At 45.6% G+C, this 19,262-nt stretch overlaps 1 protein-coding gene across 14 annotated transcripts in view; it reads left to right on the forward strand.

Annotated features, from left to right (window-relative positions):
* Positions 1-19,262, forward strand: part of tns1b (tensin 1b) — a 287,235-nt gene that overhangs the window by 234,530 nt on the left and 33,443 nt on the right. For all 14 annotated transcript variants that reach the window (XM_052522076.1, XM_052522083.1, XM_052522080.1 and 11 more), the window contains one exon: positions 17,361-19,019. In XM_052522076.1, the coding sequence (XP_052378036.1) occupies positions 17,361-19,019 (1,659 nt within the window). The remainder of the gene's footprint in view (positions 1-17,360; positions 19,020-19,262) is intronic.

A 19,262-nucleotide genomic window follows, 5' to 3' on the forward strand; every position in this document is an offset into this window, starting at 1 on the left:
AACACAGTACGGTAAAATAAAATAAATTTCATTACTCTTCAATCACTGCAATCAATGTTACCCTGTGAAACTCAACTCAAAAACAATCCCACGGCTAGCTATGCTAAAGGTATTTTAGCTTTCACCGACTAGCCTGTAGCTAGGCCTTTAGGGGAGGCAAATGTAAAATCAAATCAAAATGTATTTGTCACGTGCGCCAAAAAAAGGTATTAGGTGAACAATAGGTAGGCAAAGAAATAAAACAACAGTAAAAAGACAGGCTATATACAGTAGCGAGGCTATAAAAGTAGCGAGGCTACATACAGACACCAGTTAGTCAGGCTGTGTAATGGCGTTCTTCGTTTGTAGAAAGAGAGTCGGACCGAAATGCAGCGTGGTTGTTACTCATGTCTTTAATGAATGATCGCGATACATGAAATAACTATACAAATGCAAAAACAACAAACGGAACGTGAAACCTAATTACAGCCTATCTGGTGAAACTACACAGAGACAGGAACAATCACCCACGAAATACAAAGCGAAACGCAGGCTACCTAAATACGGTTCCCAATCAGAGACAACGAGAATCACCTGACTCTGATTGAGAACCGCCTCAGGCAGCCAAGCCCATACAACACCCCTACTCAGCCACGATCCCAATAACCACAATACCCCAATACGAAATACAACAAAACAAACCCATGCCACACCCTGGCCTGACCAAACAATCAACGAAAACACAAAACACTAAGACCAAGGCGTGACAGGCTGATTGAGGTAGTATGTACATGTAGATATGGTTAAAGTGACCATGCATATATAATGAACAGAGAGTAGCAGTAGCGTAAAAAGAGGGGTTGGCGGGTGGTGGGTGGTACCCAATGCAGATAGCTCAGTTAGCCAATGTGTGGGAGCACTGGTTGGTTGGCCCAATTGAGGTAGTATGTACATGAATGTATAGTTAAAGTGACTATGCATATATGATAAACAGAGTAGCAGCAGCGTAACAAGGGGGGTTGGGGGAGGCACACAATGCAAATAGTCCGGGTAGCCATTTGATTACCTGTTCAGGAGTCTTATGGCTTGGGGGTAAAAACTGTTGAGAAGCCTTTTTGTCCTAGACTTGGCACACTTGGTACCACTTGCCATGATGTAGTAGAGAGAACAATCTATGACTGGGGTGGCTGGGGCTATTGACAATTCTTAGGGCCTTCCTCTGACACCGCCAGGTGTAGAGGTCCTGGATGGCAGGCAGCTTAGCCCCAGTGATGTACTGGGCCGTACGCACTACCCTCTCTAGTGCCTTGCAGTCAGAGGCAGAGCAATTGCCGTACCAGGCAGTGATGCAACCAGTCAGGATGCTCTCAATGTTGCAGCTGTAGAACCTTTTGAGGATCTCAGGACCCATGCCAAATCTTTTCCGTTTCCTGTGGGGGAATAGGCTTTGTCGTGCCCTCTTCACGACTGTCTTGGTGTGTATGGACCATCCTAGTTTGTTGTTGATGTGGACACCAATGAACTTGAAGCTCTCAACCTGCTCCACTACAGCCGCATCGATGATAATGGGGGCATGCTCGGTCCTCCTTTTCCTCTAGTCCACAATCATCTCCTTAGTCTTGGTTAAGCTGAGGGATAGGTTGTTATTCTGGCACCACCCGGCCAGGTCTCTGACTTCCTCCCTATACGCTGTCTTGTCGTTGTCGGTGATCAGGCCTACCACTGTTGTGTCGTCTGCAAACTTAATGATGGTGTTGGAGTCGTGCCTGGCCATGCAGTCATGCGTGAACAGGGAGTACAGGTGGGGACTGAGCACGCACAACTGGGGAGCTCCAGTGTTGTGGATCAGTGTGGCAGATGTGTTGCTACCTACCTTCAACATAAATGAGATTACGGGTGCGTTCAGTTCACTTGAACTTTTGCTACGCTGCGGAAGACTTGTTCTGAACGTCACGTTTCCCCAAAACGATCTTGTACGTTCTTGAATAGACTTTGGGGTACGTTTGCTCTGTTCAGTGGGTGTGCCGGGAAACGTGTTTTAAGGGCGTGCAGAGGGGCATTTTAAAGCCACAACCTAACCCCTCTCCATTTTTCAACTGGTGGTTCAGTACAGGACCGGTTCCGTTGAATTGAACGTACTATTATGTTTTTATGTACTGAATGCAGCCCACATGACTCATTTGAGCCCCAACATCAAAATAATATATATTCTGTCTTATCAACAGATTAATCTAAATCCTCCTTTCAATCAGTATGAAGAGATATTTCCTATGTTCTCATGATCTTATGTAAGGTGTGTCATTGTAGGATTCACCAAGGGGTCTTCTAACATTCCTTCGTCTTGTTTACTATCCAACTGTCACTTCAACTACCATATTTGGCTATTGCACAACCCACAACATTTCTAGAATAGTTGAGGGTGAGAGGGCGATGAGTGTGTCTGTGTGTCCAATTATAATGCAATCTCCTCTGTCACCAAGTACACACAGTCTCACACTCCTCCACACTCCTGTGTAGGCCTTTGTGCTGTGCGTCGTAACAGGGGGAGTGACAGAGCATGCAGAATGTGTATGTGTGTGTGTTTTAGATCCTGCTCAGTGCAGACAGATGAACAGGCACTGAGCTGCTTGGAGTTGGCTAGTTGTGTTACACTCTCTTCTGTTGACATCCTACAATGGTCAAGACCGGACTTGTCCTACCAGACCAAAGGGCTGAACATTTGACTGTAGAGAGAAACTGTACAAACAACAACAACAAAAACAAGTGAGTAGTGAACTACACGTTTAGTTCTACGGGGAATGACATGGGGAACATTGTCCTCACTTGACAGACTTTTGAATTACTTATTGACATCGGGCTTCTTAATCGCCAACTACTTGGTGATGTTTTTGTACCAGTGAGTGTTTGGCTTAGTAGGCTATGTACTGTTTGTCTTTACAAGCCTGTGTGAGTGACGGCTTCTTTTTTAAATTCCGATTTTGTTTAAAATAAAAAAAAAACAAGTTTGTTTACTCCTCGGGTTGTTTTCAGACAAATATGATTCAACTGATTCAATATGATTCAACTGAATGCTGACGTAGAATGTAGAATGTCATCTAACGTTGAATGTGGCCTTTTGACTGTTTGAATGCAAAATCAGACAAAATTAGATTGAGACTTCGTCCAGATGTGCATAGTGCAACATCTGAACTTTTAAATCGAATCAAAGTAAACTTCATTGAAAGTGCATTTTAACATCACAATAAGATAGATGTTACTGAGAGTGCGTCTCTCTAAAACATTGCTGGGAGAAATTCTCATCTTATCACAGCGTAATGTATTTTCTCTAGTGACAACCATTTAAAGTTAATCCCAAACTTTACTTAAGTTTGCTATTGTGGAAACGTGAAAGCTTTGTGTGTGCGTGTGCGCGTGTGTTTGTGAATAGTGTTACAATGTTTATTCTCCATCTCCCGGGCTTACATTATGGTACTAGTATTACATCACCGTCTTCGGTAGAGACATTGGAGGTTGATGTAGGCTGTAGAGGCTGGAGGTTGATGTAGCCTGTAGAGGCTGGAGGTTGATGTAGCCTGTAGAGGCTGGAGGTTGATGTAGCCTGTAGAGGCTGGAGGTTGATGTAGCCTGTAGAGGCTGGAGGTTGATGTAGCCTGTAGAGACTGGAGGTTGATGTAGCCTGTAGAGGCTGGAGGTTGATGTAGCCTGTAGAGGCTGGAGGTTGATGTAGCCTGTAGAGGCTGGAGGTTGATGTAGCCTGTAGAGGCTGGAGGTTGATGTAGCCTGTAGAGGCTGGAGGTTGATGTAGCCTGTAGAGGCTGGAGGTTGATGTCGCCTGTAGAGGCTGGAGGTTGATGTCGCCTGTAGAGGCTGGAGGTTGATGTCGCCTGTAGAGGCTGGAGGTTGATGTCGCCTGTAGAGGCTGGAGGTTGATGTCGCCTGTAGAGGCTGGAGGTTGATGTCGCCTGTAGAGGCTGGAGGTTGATGGAGGTTGATCGCCTGTAGAGGCTGGAGGTTGATGTGTAGGGCTGCTGATGATGTAGGCTGTAGAGGCTGATGAGGTGTGAGGCTGGAGGTTGATGTAGGCTGTAGAGGCTGGAGGTTTAGAGGCTGGAGGTTTATGTAGGCTGTAGAGGCTGCCTGTAGAGGCTGGAGGTTGATGTAGGCTGTAGAGGCTGGAGGTTGAGGGCTGATGGAGGTTGATGGCCTGTAGAGGCTGGAGGTTGATGTAGGCTGTAGAGGCTGAGGTTGATAGCCTGTAGAGGCTGGAGGTTGATGTAGTCTGTAGAGGCTGGAGGTTTATGTAGGCTGGAGGTTTATGTAGGCTGTAGAGGCTGGAGGTTGATGTAGCCTGTAGAGGCTGGAGGTTGATGTAGGCTGTAGAGGCTGGAGGTTTATGTAGGCTGGAGGTTTATGTAGGCTGTAGAGGCTGGAGGTTTATGTAGGCTGTAGAGGCTGGAGGTTTATGTAGGCTGTAGAGGCTGGAGGTTGATGTAGGCTGTAGAGGCTGGAGGTTGATGTAGCCTGTAGAGGCTGGAGGTTGATGTAGCCTGTAGAGGCTGGAGGTTGATGTAGTCTGTAGAGGCTGGAGGTTGATGTAGTCTGTAGAGGCTGGAGGTTGATGTAGGCTGTAGAGGCTGGAGGTTGATGTAGGCTGTAGAGGCTGGAGGTTGATGTAGGCTGTAGAGGCTGGAGGTTGATGTAGGCTGTAGACACACAGGATGTACATTATGCTGTGTCTATGATGGAACACTGCTCCAGATGATTCATTACACACTTTAACATTATTGCTATTATAAACAGTTTACCAACGTAGAGCAGTAAAAATAACTGTTTTGTAAATGTTTTGTCATACCCGTGGTATACGGTCTGATATACCACGGCTGTCAGCCAATCAGCATTCAGGGCTCGAACCATCCAGTTTATAATGTACAATATATGATAGCTTGTTTCAACCCAGACTTCTCCTGAATATAGCAGCATCTGACCAGCATCTCACTATGCAGAGCATTGTATCCTTCATCTAAATGTTTCTCATTAAATCTCATTGATATGTGTTTTGTGGGGACGCAGTGTTTCTCAATCTCACAGGACACACAGAGGTGAACCGTCTAGCTTTTTCTTGACTTTGTGTTGGAAACAGACCAAAACTACCCCGTCTCAGTCAGTCTGTTTGGGGCTTTGGGGATTTCTTTGCTTTGACTCCAAACTCAAGACGGTTGGGCCCCTCCCTTAACACAGTTTCCCCCCCGCAAGGTCAGTGTTCCCTCCTTCATTCCTCCTCCCTAAAATAAATGTTATGCGTCAGCCAGACAGTCACTCACAAAGTATTGACTACCAATCGCTGTCCATGGTGCTGAAATTGCGACATGTCTATGCGGCTGCCCATCGAATCGATGATGGGCTTTCTGTGGTGCCAGGGCATGTAGCTTATAGCTTTACTTTAGCTGATGGATACATGTTTATTGGTAAGCCTATTTGGTCTGCATTTTCTCATGTTAAGCCTAACATAATTTCAAGAAGCTATACATGGTGTCGCAAGTTTGCCATTTAGACTGCTGGTTGGCGGCAAAAATGTAATTACTTGTTCAGTAATTAAAGTTGGAAATTCAAACATTACAGATTGTATAATAAATGTTCGGTACAACTGTATACTAATCAGCAGCCAATAGATTGTTCTGTATAGCTGTCCTGTATAGCCTTCCTGAACCTGCATGACATGAGCCTGCATGTTCTGGTCCTCTCTCCCAGCTTTGAAACCAGTCTATTAATGCCAAGTAATACTCAAAACATTATCTTACTAGGGAATGCTTCATTATGTTGTGTAGCCTACTATATAGCTATATAGAGTATTTGGGTGTTATTTAGCTGCTAAAACTTTCATAAAAAGATAAGGGACTGTTTATATTGCAATGACAACTCCAACGGCGGTTCACCAGTATGAACAAAATCGCAAACCGCTTTTTTTCCCCGTTTGAGCCCTCAACAACTGTCGCCCGCTAAAAATGATCATCTGTTTTCATCAGCCAATTTATTGGCTGTCCAGTGTCCAGACAACCTGTCCCACAGCTTCCTATACAATGAATCTCTTTCCGTATTGAGGCCGGTGATTAAGGAGAATGCGAGATGCATAACTGCTGTATTTGAAGCACCACTCCATTCCTTCCCAGTTTCCCTGATGTTGCTATGGTAATCAAGCTGTTTCCCCTGATGTTGCTATGGTAATCAAGCTGTTTCCCTGACGTTGCTATGGTAATCAAGCTGTTTCCCTGATATTGCTATGGTAATCAAGCTGTTTCCCCTGATGTTGCTATGGTAATCAAGCTGTTTCCCCTGATGTTGCTATGGTAATCAAGCTGTTTCCCCTGATGTTGCTATGGTAATCAAGCTGTTTCCCTGACATTGCTATGGTAATCAAGCTGTTTCCCTGATATTGCTATGGTAATCAAGCTGTTTCCCCTGATGTTGCTATGGTAATCAAGCTGTTTCCCCTGATGTTGCTATGGTAATCAAGCTGTTTCCCTGATGTTGCTATGGTAATCAAGCTGTTTTTAACCATCCCTTTAATTGCTACTTCTGCGGGGGAGATCGTTTTCTAAACTCAAACTCAGAAAGAACGACCTAAGAAGCATTAGACTCTCGGTCTGATGTGAGCTTTTGAACACCTGAGTAACCTCCGCTCATTGCCCTGATGCCGTCGTAGCCTTGACCATGGTATTTGTTCACCAATATCCCCTTACATTCAATCAGTTCAATTATAGATTTTTCAAGGCCTGAGGCACTTTGATCCATCACATTCTTGCCCAAGAAACAAATACTTAGCTTCCTAGTACATATGGATTTTTTTTGCAGGGTTACTGTCAAAATTATTTATCACATAAATAGAAAATTGACATCAATGACCGGTGCATGGGCCCCCCAGGTTTGTGTAAACCCCACTCCTTGCACACCTGTGGATTGGCCCTTGCGTAACTGACCAGGACATAATAATGCCCTCTAGGAGAAGACGACAGACACAGAAGCACAACAAAGTGTCTTAGGTGGAGTCCATTGTTCCCATTTGTCTCTGGTTTAGGGCAGAGCAATGGAGCCTTTCTGCATTGTGGCACATGGAGCCTGATTGGGAATAGTGTTTTAGAGGGTCGGGTCCACTGCTGGGTTGAAGCTATGTCTCCTATTCTAGGATAGTTATTTTTTACCTTTGGGGATATGGTGTGGTGTTTTAGTGAGTGAGCAGTGCTGGGGGACATGCATGTCTGGCACTGGAGTGGCTAACTGGAGACCCAGGCCGGTCTTAGAGAAGCAATGCTAACTGTTAGCCAATAGCTATTAGCCACAGATGCTAATGTTTCATTAGCAGGTGCTAATGTGCATGATTGACTGGTCCCTCATGCTCACAGCTTGACTCCCGCTGGTGTCCAGACAGTCTCTCTCTCTCTCTCTCTCTCTCTCTCTCTCTCTCTCTCTCTCTCTCTCTCTCTCTCTCTCTCTCTCTCTCTCTCTCTCTCTCTCTCTCTCTCTCTCTCTCTCTCTCTCTCTCTCTCTCTCTCTCTCTCTCTCTCTCTCTCTCTCTCTCTCTCTCTCTCTCTCTCTCTCTCTCTCTCTCTCTCTCTCTCTCTCTCTCTCTCTCTCTCTCTCTCTCTCTCTCTCTCTCTCTCTCTCTCTCTCTCTCTCTCTCAGCTCACGGTATAACACTGTTTGCCTTTGGGCTTAACTACCTCTGGGAAGTGGAGGGGCGGAAAGGAGGAGGAGGAAAAGAGGAGGATAGTACCAGCAACTCACCCTGTCTTTCTTTATTGGCCACCACTGTCTTGTTTCTTTTTGATGCTCCCCAGGCCTCCTCTCCCTTCATACTGCACGGGTCACTTAGCCTGTTGAATAGGCAACCCTCTGAGCTGGGTATGGGTAAACACAGGGCTAAGGTTTACTGGGGAGGTTTGGTTACAGATAAGAGGTATAGGTACACATACACAACACATACACAAACATAGACCCGCACACATGTGTACACACACAATCATAGTAGCATGCATGTAGTGTATGTTTCATCAATGTTACACTTTAGCCCTGTTTTAACATATAGCCATATGCACACACACACACAGTTGTGTAAAGTATTAAGTAAAAATACTTTAAAGTACTACTTAAGTAGTTTTTTGGGGGTATCTGTAATTTACTTTACTATTTATATTTTTTTACAACTTTTGCTCCACCACATTCCTAAAGAAAATATGTACTTTTTACTCCCATAAATGTACTCTGATCCGCAAAGGTATTCATTACATTTAGAATGCTCAGGCAGGAGGACGGCAACATGGTTCAATTCACGCACCTATTAATATAATGCATAGTCTTCCCTACTGCCTCTGATCTGACAGACTCGCAAAACACAAATACTGCATTTGTAAATTATGTTGAAGTGTGCGCTTGTCTGTCTGTAAATGTTCAAATCAAGAAAATCGTACCATCTACTTTGCTAAATATAAGGAATTAGATGTTCAGCGTTTACTTTTACTTTATTATTTTACTCAAGCACGACAAATCAGTACTTTTCCCACCACAGTACTTAAGTACAGAACATTTAAAACCCAATACTTTTAGACTTTTACTCAAGTTGTTTTTTACTGGGTGACTTTCATTTTCTAAAAAGTATGACAATTTTGTATTTATTTTTCCCACACAAGCACACGTACATACACACACATCCTTTGGGCTCCTTGGGGGATTGCAACCCGACACTGCCTTCATACTATCTTAATAGAGCCTTTGGTTATCTCGTCCTCCTCTTTCCTGTTTTCTGTCACTGGACATTATCTAACACAGATACACATCACCCGCATGACAAAAACATCCCTGTTTTGTTTTAACAGGTTACACACAGTCACAGACAATGACCAACATGAAACATAACGTTTTCATCACTTCAACACAACATACAGTGTACATATGAAGATATGGAATCCGCTTCTTGCCCCCCTAACTGAACAAGGCCATCTAGTCTGAGCCCGAGGAATTAGTTCTATATTAGGACAATAGAAACTGCTGATTCACCGCCCATGCTGCACCCAGCCAACAGCCTGGCAACACATACACACACACACCGCACAACACACACACCATACGACGCACACACCGTACGTACACCGCACACAGCCAACAGTCTGTCATGGCCGTGTCTCCCTCTGTCAGCTTCACCGCATAGGGTCCTTTGAATGGCTTTATTGCTGTCCAATGATGTGCCTGAAGTAATGAGGGACCACAGTTGAACAGGCAGGAGCCATGGAGGAAATGGGACTTTGGTTCTTTTCATGAGGAAATCCTCCTTTTTAGTGGAATGCCGGAGTGGATTGTCTGTGACTGGGTTCTCTGCAAATTTCAAAGTAATCTATTGGGCCCTATCACTATTACACAGGCCTATGTCAAGGGTAACTATCAGGGTATAAGCTGTGTGTATGGAAATGATGCCTTTCAAAAGTGGACATGTTGACCAAGTGTACGCTTTTTGTTAGAGAATGAAGTTGATTTGAACAGCACTTAATGGGTCTGATGGCATTGAGTAGGGATGAACCTCAGTCGGCTTCTAGGCAGGAGATGTGGAATGAGTGGCTGCTCGTCCTCCTTGGGTCCTCTCCAGACCACAGCCCCAGCCACGGCGAGCCGATCAAAGCATCGCCTCATATGGGCCTCAGGTTTTTCCCATGCAGCGCTATGAGTTGAACAGAGCTTGATTGCTTTTCCTTAGACAAAAAAACCTAATCCAGAGTGAAACCGTAGCTCTACATAGAGAAAGTGACTGTGGCTGTGACGCATGATTGTGTACGTGTGTGTGTGTGTGCATGTGTGTGTGTGTGTGGGAAGATGAATACAGCAGATGAATACTGACTGAAGGTATCTGACCATTCTATAAGACCTTGTCTTTCCAAACCCCAAACACGTTTTCCAAGTGCTGTCTCATAGATCTAGAAGGTGAGCCATCATTGATGTATTTTCAATGTCCTCCACTTTGAAATAAAGCCTCCATTAGCACCGAGTGGGCTTCTTTGCTGACAGCACAGTAAGTGTTTCGGGGAGATACAGCAAGGCTTTAGACGGAGGCAAAGGCATGATGCTCTAGGGACTTACTCAGCAGAAGTGAGCCCCAGTTTTGCAAAGGCATCTGATTCACACAGGCTTCTGTCCTAACTTAAGTGGACTGGATTTAATCTACTGTAAATTCAAAGCCAAATCTGTTCCTCACTCTGTAACCATATTGTCCTCCCTCCTGATCTGCCCTTGTGCTTAACAGTTACAGCGGCTTTTCACAAAAACCTGCCAATGGCCACTGAAGGCCCAGTCAATAGTTCAGCCATTAACTCTGTCCAAATATAGCCTGTGCCAAAAACATCTCCATGTACAGGTAGGGATCTAAGTAGCCTGCTCTCTAGGGGGGCTTGGAATGGCTTGGCTCAATGCCAAACTCTAAACTCCGTTGATTGATTCCATTAGTGCCCAAGGTTATGTTCTCACTGAACGCCATCATCATCACAACGTTATTTTCTATGTAGCACTGGTGGCCAGTGGACCGTGAACCCTCCACGATAGTTCTGGTTTGTTTGGAAGTTGGATTGTACTTACACACACACACACAATTACACAGCGGGGTCAAAGGTAACACTGGGGGAGCATCTGGAAGACAGAACCTCTAAACATTCACATCCAAGTCAAAACAGGACATTAGAATTATTAGCTAAGTATGTCATAGCTTCTTCGCTCCGGAGGACGTGTATCTTGACACACTGATCTCCTGTCACCGAAGGCAAATTTATATTCCGGAATGACTTACCAGTCGTTTCAGGCCAAACAATGTGTGAAAAGAAGCGTTTATGTCCAACTTTTCCTGAGTTGACTGAATTCACACCATATCTCCCTGAAGGTGAACTGCCATCTCGCCTCATGCGATAATCTCGCTTGGACTAGTAAGTGAGCTTCTGAAAATGTGCATTTAAATGTTTATTTCTACCATAGTTCACACATTGTGTAGCCCGAAACAACTGGTAAGGCATTCCGGATTATAGATTTGCCTTCGGTGATGGGAAAACTTTCTCACAAATAGGTTAACTGGAGGGCTGGTAAATATGTTTTCGTTGTATGTGATGTCACCTTCAGCGATGGGAGATCTGTGTAAAGGTCTCCCGGAGTGAAGAGGTTAGGAAGATAATAATTAACTTCCAGTAGTTTGAGATGTGATCTCAGAGGGAGCATGATATCAAAGACACACACACACATACATCATGTGGTGACAAATACTTTGAGACAGACAGGTCATATGCCATGGCATGATCTCCCTGCTGGGAAATTAGGCAGAGCAAGGTGTCAGGAATGATGACGGGGCCCCTGCAAATATGGGTATGATCACACAGAAAGGCATTTGCCTCCTGCAGTGAGGGAGTCAAGAAAACACAGAAACAGAAATAGGCTGTAGATTCTCTCTCTGTTTGGAATTTGACCCCCCCCCCCACCCCCCTCCTGCTACTGTGACTATCCTAAATTTAAGACCCTTAATATACAACTTGAGGAGGGAGAACTAAAGCATGGCTAAATCTGACCTGTGAGCATCTCAGCCTAGAATAATCTTCAGCACTTACTTTATTGCTTAGAATAGTCTGCCATCGTCATTATGAGTGGACTGAGCAGCACAGAGATGTACAAGGATGATGAATGATAATGCTGATGATGATGATGAGAGAGTGGAAGAGAGAGAAAATTGGACACAGAGGAGGGAGACCAAGGGAAGGGGACTGTCTTGATTCCGATTTGACATTATGTTGTGTACCTCGTGTTCTGTTGCTGCTGAATGTGCTGTGTTAGCGTATCAAGGTTTTATCAGCACATGAACTAGTGTGTTTGCTAGTTATGCTTACCGCTGAGTCTCGTCTTAGTTTCATGTATGTTATCAGATTGGAAGAGAGAAGCAGTATGTTTGTTCTCTGTTCCACAATAAATCCACTGTGATATGCCTAAGAGATGGCAAAGTAAGACGGCAGCTCAAACAGAAGAGTTTGAGCTTAGTAAGGAAATATCAGTGCACTTTGTGTGTACGTAACAAAACTAGAATGTGCAGAAGCAAAGGCTGTGTGTGTGTGTGTGTGTGTGTGTGTGTGTGTGTGTGTGTGTGTGTGTGTGTGTGTGTGTGTGTGTGTGTGTGTGTGTGTGTGTGTGTGTGTGTGTGTGTGTGTGTGTGTGTGCGCGCGCGTCCGTGGGTCATCTCATTGGTACCCTGCTCCAGATCAGATACTATTGAGCACCTCTTACTTTCACCTTCATCTCTCTTTTCTGGTTCTTTCTCATCGCCCCCGCTCATCACCTTTTCCTCGCTCTTTCTTTTCCTTCTCATTCTTTCCTCCCAGCCCAATGCAGGGTGTGGTTCTTTCTTTCACAGGAACAGCTTTTTTCTATTCCCTAGTGCTGGCTCAGATAGCTAGTAAAATGTCAGTCATTGGACTTAGTGGCTCTTTTCCATTGCATGAACGTTTGTGACAGGAGCCAACATAAGGAGTGGCTCATTTCTATGTGTGGGTGGGTGGGATGTGGGAGGTGTACAGTAGTGTCTGTGTGTGTGGTGGGGGGGGGGTCTGTGTGTGTGTTGACTGTGGCTCGGTTCTTGACTGTGTGTGTGTGTGTGTGTGTGTGAGAGAGAGGGAAATAGAGGGAGAGCGAGAAGTGATGTCACTCAGTCAAACACATACTATGGTGTGTGTGGCTGCCCCTCTCCCCACACAGACACACAGAGACTGTTGTAAAGGTTCATGGGACTTCACAGCAGTAGCTCACTTAGAGTAGCTTAGACAGTCAGCCAGTCACCACTAGTCCACAACAGCAGCGCCTCTCACAACACGATTAGCCTCCTGAGCCAAGAGAATCCCCCCTATTCAGCTCCGCAATGTTCTGCTCCGGGGGCTCCGCTTTAGGGTAGCACTAGGGGTTTTCCCATATTCCTCTGGACTGTACCAACGGCCGCATTCACAAAGGTAGGGGAGCTCCTTTCACGCTTTCTCTGTTGTGCTTTTGGAATTCCTTCTATTTTGTAACATCGGAAACTTACTGAAAGAAAGATCCGGAACCTACAAGTAACTTCCTTCCCAAGTGATTTGCCATGTGTGTCTGTCTTCACTATTAATACTGGTTGTTCAGGGATGATGTGTTGAGCTGCACCGGTTGATTTACTCTCGGTTGCCAGTTGTGTCACATTTGGCCGTAAGCAGGTGATTAAAAAAAGGTGCTAAAACAGATCTACTCAAAGAGCTACTCATCTTTCAGGACATCTATGTCTGTAGGACATATACGTATGAGTGTGTATCCCATTTAATGTGGTCACTTGACCCTTAGAAGGGACACTAAGAGGTAAATAAAGACATGATGATGACGCCTTTCTTTGGTTTTGCACCACAGTCTATGAGTTGAACTTTTCAGTCAGGGTCAGACGTCTGGGTTGAAGTTGTAGCTCAAGTTTTGGGAGACTTCACTGTGACATTGGTGTCTGCTACTCTTCTGTTTGCATCTGCCGGAGGGACAACAAAGGTATTTATGTGGCCAACTGTGTCAGTTTGGCCATTCAGAATGTAATATCTGTGACTTTCTTTGTGTGGTAGAAGATGTTATGCCTGTTTTGTTTCTCTAGAACCTTCCAGACTTCTCAGTAAAGGAAGATGTCGTCCACGGCAACAGAGTAGACGATGGGGAAAATAATCCCTTTTTCCAAGGAATGCTGCTCTTAAAGGAAGTCCTGGACTGTGGCCTAGGCCCGGTGAAAGGAAACAAACAGGCTGTCGAGACATCAGCCTGAGTCTTGAAAGGAGACATAAGCTTATTTAGTGCAGTTTCACAGGGTCCTTGTGTTTAACTCTTAAACGTCTGAAGTTGTTGAGCAAAACGCCAACCCCATTTCTACCAACTGAAATGATCGTTGAAGAGATTCTCAGATCCCAGATTCAGATTGTACCTTAAAGGGCAATTCCGTCACTTTTCAACATCATATTCATTCTCTCCAGCACCATACCAGTGTCTACATGTGAAAAGGGCGCCTTTTTTATGATCTGTGGTTGAAAAGATAGTCCTAAAAAATGCTTCTCTGTGACATCACGGCTGTTTTCAAAACCTGCAAAGCATTTATAGCCATAGGGAGGGTATGTCACCATGTCACCACGAATCTCATAGTGTATGAAAATCGCTTTTTTTTAAATGTATAGATGCACTGTTTTCACACATGTAAGCACTGGTATTGTGCTGGAGATAATGAAAAGGAGGTTGAAAAGTGGTGGAATTTCCCTTTAAAGACAGGAGAAGGATTAACATAGGGGCTCTATTTTCGGTTGGCGTTAAGGCGGTGCTAGTGTGAAAAGCATGTTCGTTTGCAATTTTGTCATGTAAAAACTGGCTCACTGGCATTTTCAAGCCCTATCACCAGTTTCGGTAATTTGCCAGTCTTATATCAGCTCGCTAGCGCTCAGATGACGGGGTGGAAATATTGGAGGTGTGTCCTTAAAAACATGATCTGAAGTGCTAATTTCTGATAGGGATATTTAAGACCAACCAAAAGCTGTTTTTTTAGCAGTAACGCAGTTGATTATGGCATGGATTGTGACAGCCGAAACGGAGACTATCCAGCCGTGAATCATACTGCCCATATGCGCATGGAACAAGAGTAGCCTTGGTGTGCTTTGGTGTCTGTATACTTCATATTTATTTGATTAAAACCAAGCATAGCCTTCCCTCCTCTCAACAAATGATTTTTTAAATCTACCCAATGGTCCCGTTTTGGATGTGTGTAAAACCCTCCATAGTCTGCATTGTTTGAATATTATATGACAACAGGGAGAAATGATGGTGCCTGTAAGTATTTAAAACAAGTTGTTGTTTTGTTTATAATTTGATTAGAATGATTAGTTCTCTTTTTAGGCCTTATCAGTAATTCATTGAATCTCGCTTATTGACAATGCCAAAGGCCAAGCCCTATATCAGTGTGAAGACATGCAATTACTTAAAATGTGGATTAAATGGTTTTACGTTAACCTATTTAGAAAAGATGGGATAGGTCTACATTTTTTGTTATTTCATTTCTGTAAGCCATTTAACAAACTATAACATTGGAATTTAAGTTGATTCAAAGGCAATTTATGTCTGTAAATACACACAACCTGAAGCAACCACATATTTTGCCATGGAGCACGTTCTGATTGGCCAGCGAGGGGCCAAGCCTGCACACACTCATAACTTGTTTATTCATCAAATCCCAGCCCTTTCACTCCAACGCCAGCAGGTGTGCCGATAACTGTGATAGTGAAAATATCAAAGATGTCTGACTCACCCCTGAACCTATAGCTTTACCGACTGCGCTTAGATTGACCATTACGTTAGGTTTGTTAAACTAGAGCCCTTAGTCTGGTATAATAGAGGGAAAAAGTATGACCTTGCAGTGATTTATGGGCAACCCTGCAGAGAAGGGTGGGTCAACCCACAGAGACGGGTTCAAAGGTCAAACCAGGGCATTGTGGTCCTCACCAGGTGACCTGTAGCATCTGGCAGGATGTGGCTTCAGGGGACACAAGGTCAAAGGTCACGTCACAAGAGTAGGTAGAAGTTTGCACTTACCACTGAAACAGGGTCAGATGTTTAAGGTTACGATTGGGAATAGGAGAATCTTATACTAGATCTGTTGAAGGAAACGTTACAGAACCTCATAGATCAGCTGAACAACAACAACAGTGCCGTCTATTGACTTCAATGGAATTCACAGCGAACCATTCACAGAAGGTTTTCTGAAGGCTCGTGATGTTCACACTGTTTTTTTTAGAATGGCATGCTCTGTTTGCGCACTGCTGTTTCCAGATGTACAAAACCTACGCACACTGTCTCACACAACACACACACACACCTACACACACACACTGCTGTTTCACCCATACAGGCTTTGCTGTCCCGCCAGCCTGTAAAGCTTCATGGGAACTGTGTGGGGTGAGGAGCTACAAGCTTAATCAGATATAACTTTTTGTCGATGCTCACTTCATGCCCTCTGATGGAGGCTGGAATGCTGAAATGTGCTGCTTTTTAATGATATGTTGTAATAAGAAGCATTATTCATTGAACTTCCATAGTCTTCCTCCAAGAGAGACTAAATATGAATCTTTGTATGGCACTGTTGGCGTTGTGGTTCCCAATGTGAGCTTGCATGGCAGGGCAGTTTAAATGTCATGCTGCATAGAGCCAGCTGCTGTGGGCATTGTGAAGAGCAGTTTGCCACTGGTAGTTTTAGGTGGTCATCCCCTTCACTGATGTATTGTGACATTGACCTGACCATAAGGAATCAATGGGAATAGTGTAGGGCGTGTGTGTGTGTGTGTGTGTGTCTGTGTGTGTGTGTCTGCACTTGTGTGTGCACGTGCATTGCGTGTGTTTGTCCACATTTGCACAATAGTGAATGGCGTACGTGTGATTTAGAGTTGTGTGTCTTTCTCTGCGTTTTTTGTCTGTGGTAGGAAATGTTTTGCTTCTATTCCTAGGGGGCAGGAAAGGCCTTCAGGGCTTACTTACTTAGTGAGGCAGTTTTTCCACGATGACTCAGTGCTTCTGGATGGGTCTCCCTCTACCTCTTGGGAGGTCCCCTGGACAGGGGGTGAGGCTGCCGTGTGTGTGTGTGTGTGTGTGTGTGTGTGTGTGTGTGTGTGTGTGTGTGTGTGTCCGTTAATGTTTAAGTGTAGTTGTGTGTTCCAGGATGATGTACCAATGATCCATTGCTATTCTCTGAGCTCATTCTGTAAAATACCTCAATCGTCAGCGTGCCAGTTTTTTTTAATCAGAACCGGGTGATGTGCATTAACATAGATAATACATAACATACTCTGTATACAAACACAAACTAATTTCCAATGCGTTTCAGGTGGCGGTGATTGGCTTGAGAAAGTGCAGGCCAGGCTTCTGTGATTTCATCCTATTTTCCACAGCGCATGCCACAGCCCCATTCTCATTTCCTGTCAGAGAGAGGCTGGTAAAATAGGCAGAAGTGTGCCAGTATTCAGTTTTGGAATCGCCTGCACACTGACAAATTACACTTTCCCCACCTACTTCTCTTTTGTCCCTTCCCTGCTCTTTCCCTTTCTCGCTTTCTCAATTATACTGGATTTAGTTGCTTTATCGGTATTACAGGTCTGTGTTGCTGAAAAGTAATGATATTCGCTGTACCAAATGTCCACAAACCTTTGAATGATATACATTGACTGATGACATTTTTGTGTGTACTGGCTCTTCATCTTGATTCACATGAATTGAATGATGACCATTGTACATAATATACTGTACAGTGTTGTTTCCCTCTCTCTAAACGCTCTCTTTCCGTCTCTTTCTCTCTCCAGACGTCATACACACACAGGGCCCTCTCGACGGCAGCCTCTACGCTAAAGTTCGCAAGAAGGAGTCCATCGAGGGCTCGGTCACTGCCAACGGCCTCTCGCCTGACGCCACCCAACACGTCCTACCTGCCGTCGACCAGGTACTTCCCACGGTCGACCACGCCCTGTCGGTGAGCAGCGACTCTGGCAACTCCACCGCCTCTATCAAGACTGACCGCACCGATGAGCCAGCCCCGGCAGCAGCAGCGCAAGTACCCAAAGCAGCCCTTGCAGTGAGCCAGCCACCAGCGACCCAGGAAAAGGTCGCAGACTCGGGCACGGACCCGGCCGTCCAGCCCATCAGTCCCCAGGAGAAGCAGGAGCTGGAGCAGCTGCTCAGCGGCCTGGAGGGCCCCATGCACCGCCAGGGCTACCTGTCCTCCCCATCAGGTGGAGGGACAAGTATAGGACTAGGAGGAGGAGGAGGGGGAATACTTCACCTGGTGCCGGCCCAAGTTCACGTGAACGGCCACAACAGCAGAATGGACAGGGAAACGGATATTCTGGATGACGAGGTGGCACTGCCTACCAGCCAGGAGGGCAACAGCATGGATAGCCTGGGCACCCTGTCGTCCCTGGAAGGGAGAGCTACACCGGCAGACCTCTACTATCAGGCTGAGACGGTCATCAATGGGCAGCACGAGGTCACCTATCTGGAGAGGAGCATCCCCCCGGAAAATGCTGTCATCAATGTCGCCATACGCTCACGGGATGTGGCCGCTCAGGTTCCCGTCACATTGGTGCGAAGCCTATCCTCAGCTCAGGATGGGACAAGCGAGTCCATCCCCCCAGGGAGCGATTACATTTTCAGCCAAAACGGGAACCTGTATCGCTCGCAGTCGTTCGGTGCAGAGCAGAAACCCCTCCCCAGAGCTCCAGCACGTACCACCAGTAGTCGTGATGCCGTCCAACGGGGGCTCAATGTGTGGCAGCAATATGGCGTCCCAGAGGAGCCGGTGATGGACGGTGTCCATTTTGGCCCTTTTCCACCCTCCATGCCTCTACAGAGCCACCACAGCCTGCCACAGTTCCCCCACCACCAGACTGCCTCGCAGCAGGAGATTGAGCAGTCCATTGAGGCCCTCAACCTGCTGATGCTAGACCTGGACCCAGGCTGTCCTTTGGGGCAGGTGTCCAAGTCCCTGAGCGCTCCGCCAGGGGATAATGGGGTGGTGGTGACCATGCAACCATCCTTCTCCCAGACCCAGGCCAGACCCTCCTACCAGGCCGACTCAGCTATCTCGGGAAGCCATGCGCCTCGCCTTGCCAAGGTCCCGCTGAGTTCCTCCCCCATCCAGCTGTCCACGTCACCAGAGCCCTCTGCCGTCCAGAGACCCACAGCCATCTACCAGCCTGGTCCCACCGTAGTCTCCGTCCCTGGCTTCCTCACTGACCCTTCCAGCCAAGGGGAAGCCTGGACCAGTTCTCCCACCCAGGTCCCCACTACCGTTGGCCAGCTGCAGCTGAAGCCCATTAACACGTACCCCCCCAGCACAATGACCTCGTCCCTGTCCCCAGAGCTCCAGCAGAGTCTCAGTGCCATCTCCTCATTGCCCCAGCTGAGAGATGCCGAGCCTGATGAAGTATTCAACGTGGAGGGCTTAGTAGCCCAGCGCGTGGCAGGTAAGACTGCAGATCTCATGTGTTGTCATTGGCATATAGGTGTGATTTAATATACAAAGGAAACAGGAAGGTTATTCTCAAGTCGAGGATATATTAGGATGTTAAAAAAGAAACAAAAATCTGTAATGAATATGTATGAAGTTCAAACAGAGAACATCTTGATAGTTTTCTCCCAAAACAGAGCATTTATTACATTTTCTTTCCTAAACTTAGTTTTTTTTAACAAGTTTGTTTACTGCACAA

This window comes from Oncorhynchus keta, chromosome 7 (assembly GCF_023373465.1).
Source record: "Oncorhynchus keta strain PuntledgeMale-10-30-2019 chromosome 7, Oket_V2, whole genome shotgun sequence".
Lineage (NCBI taxonomy): Eukaryota > Metazoa > Chordata > Actinopteri > Salmoniformes > Salmonidae > Oncorhynchus > Oncorhynchus keta.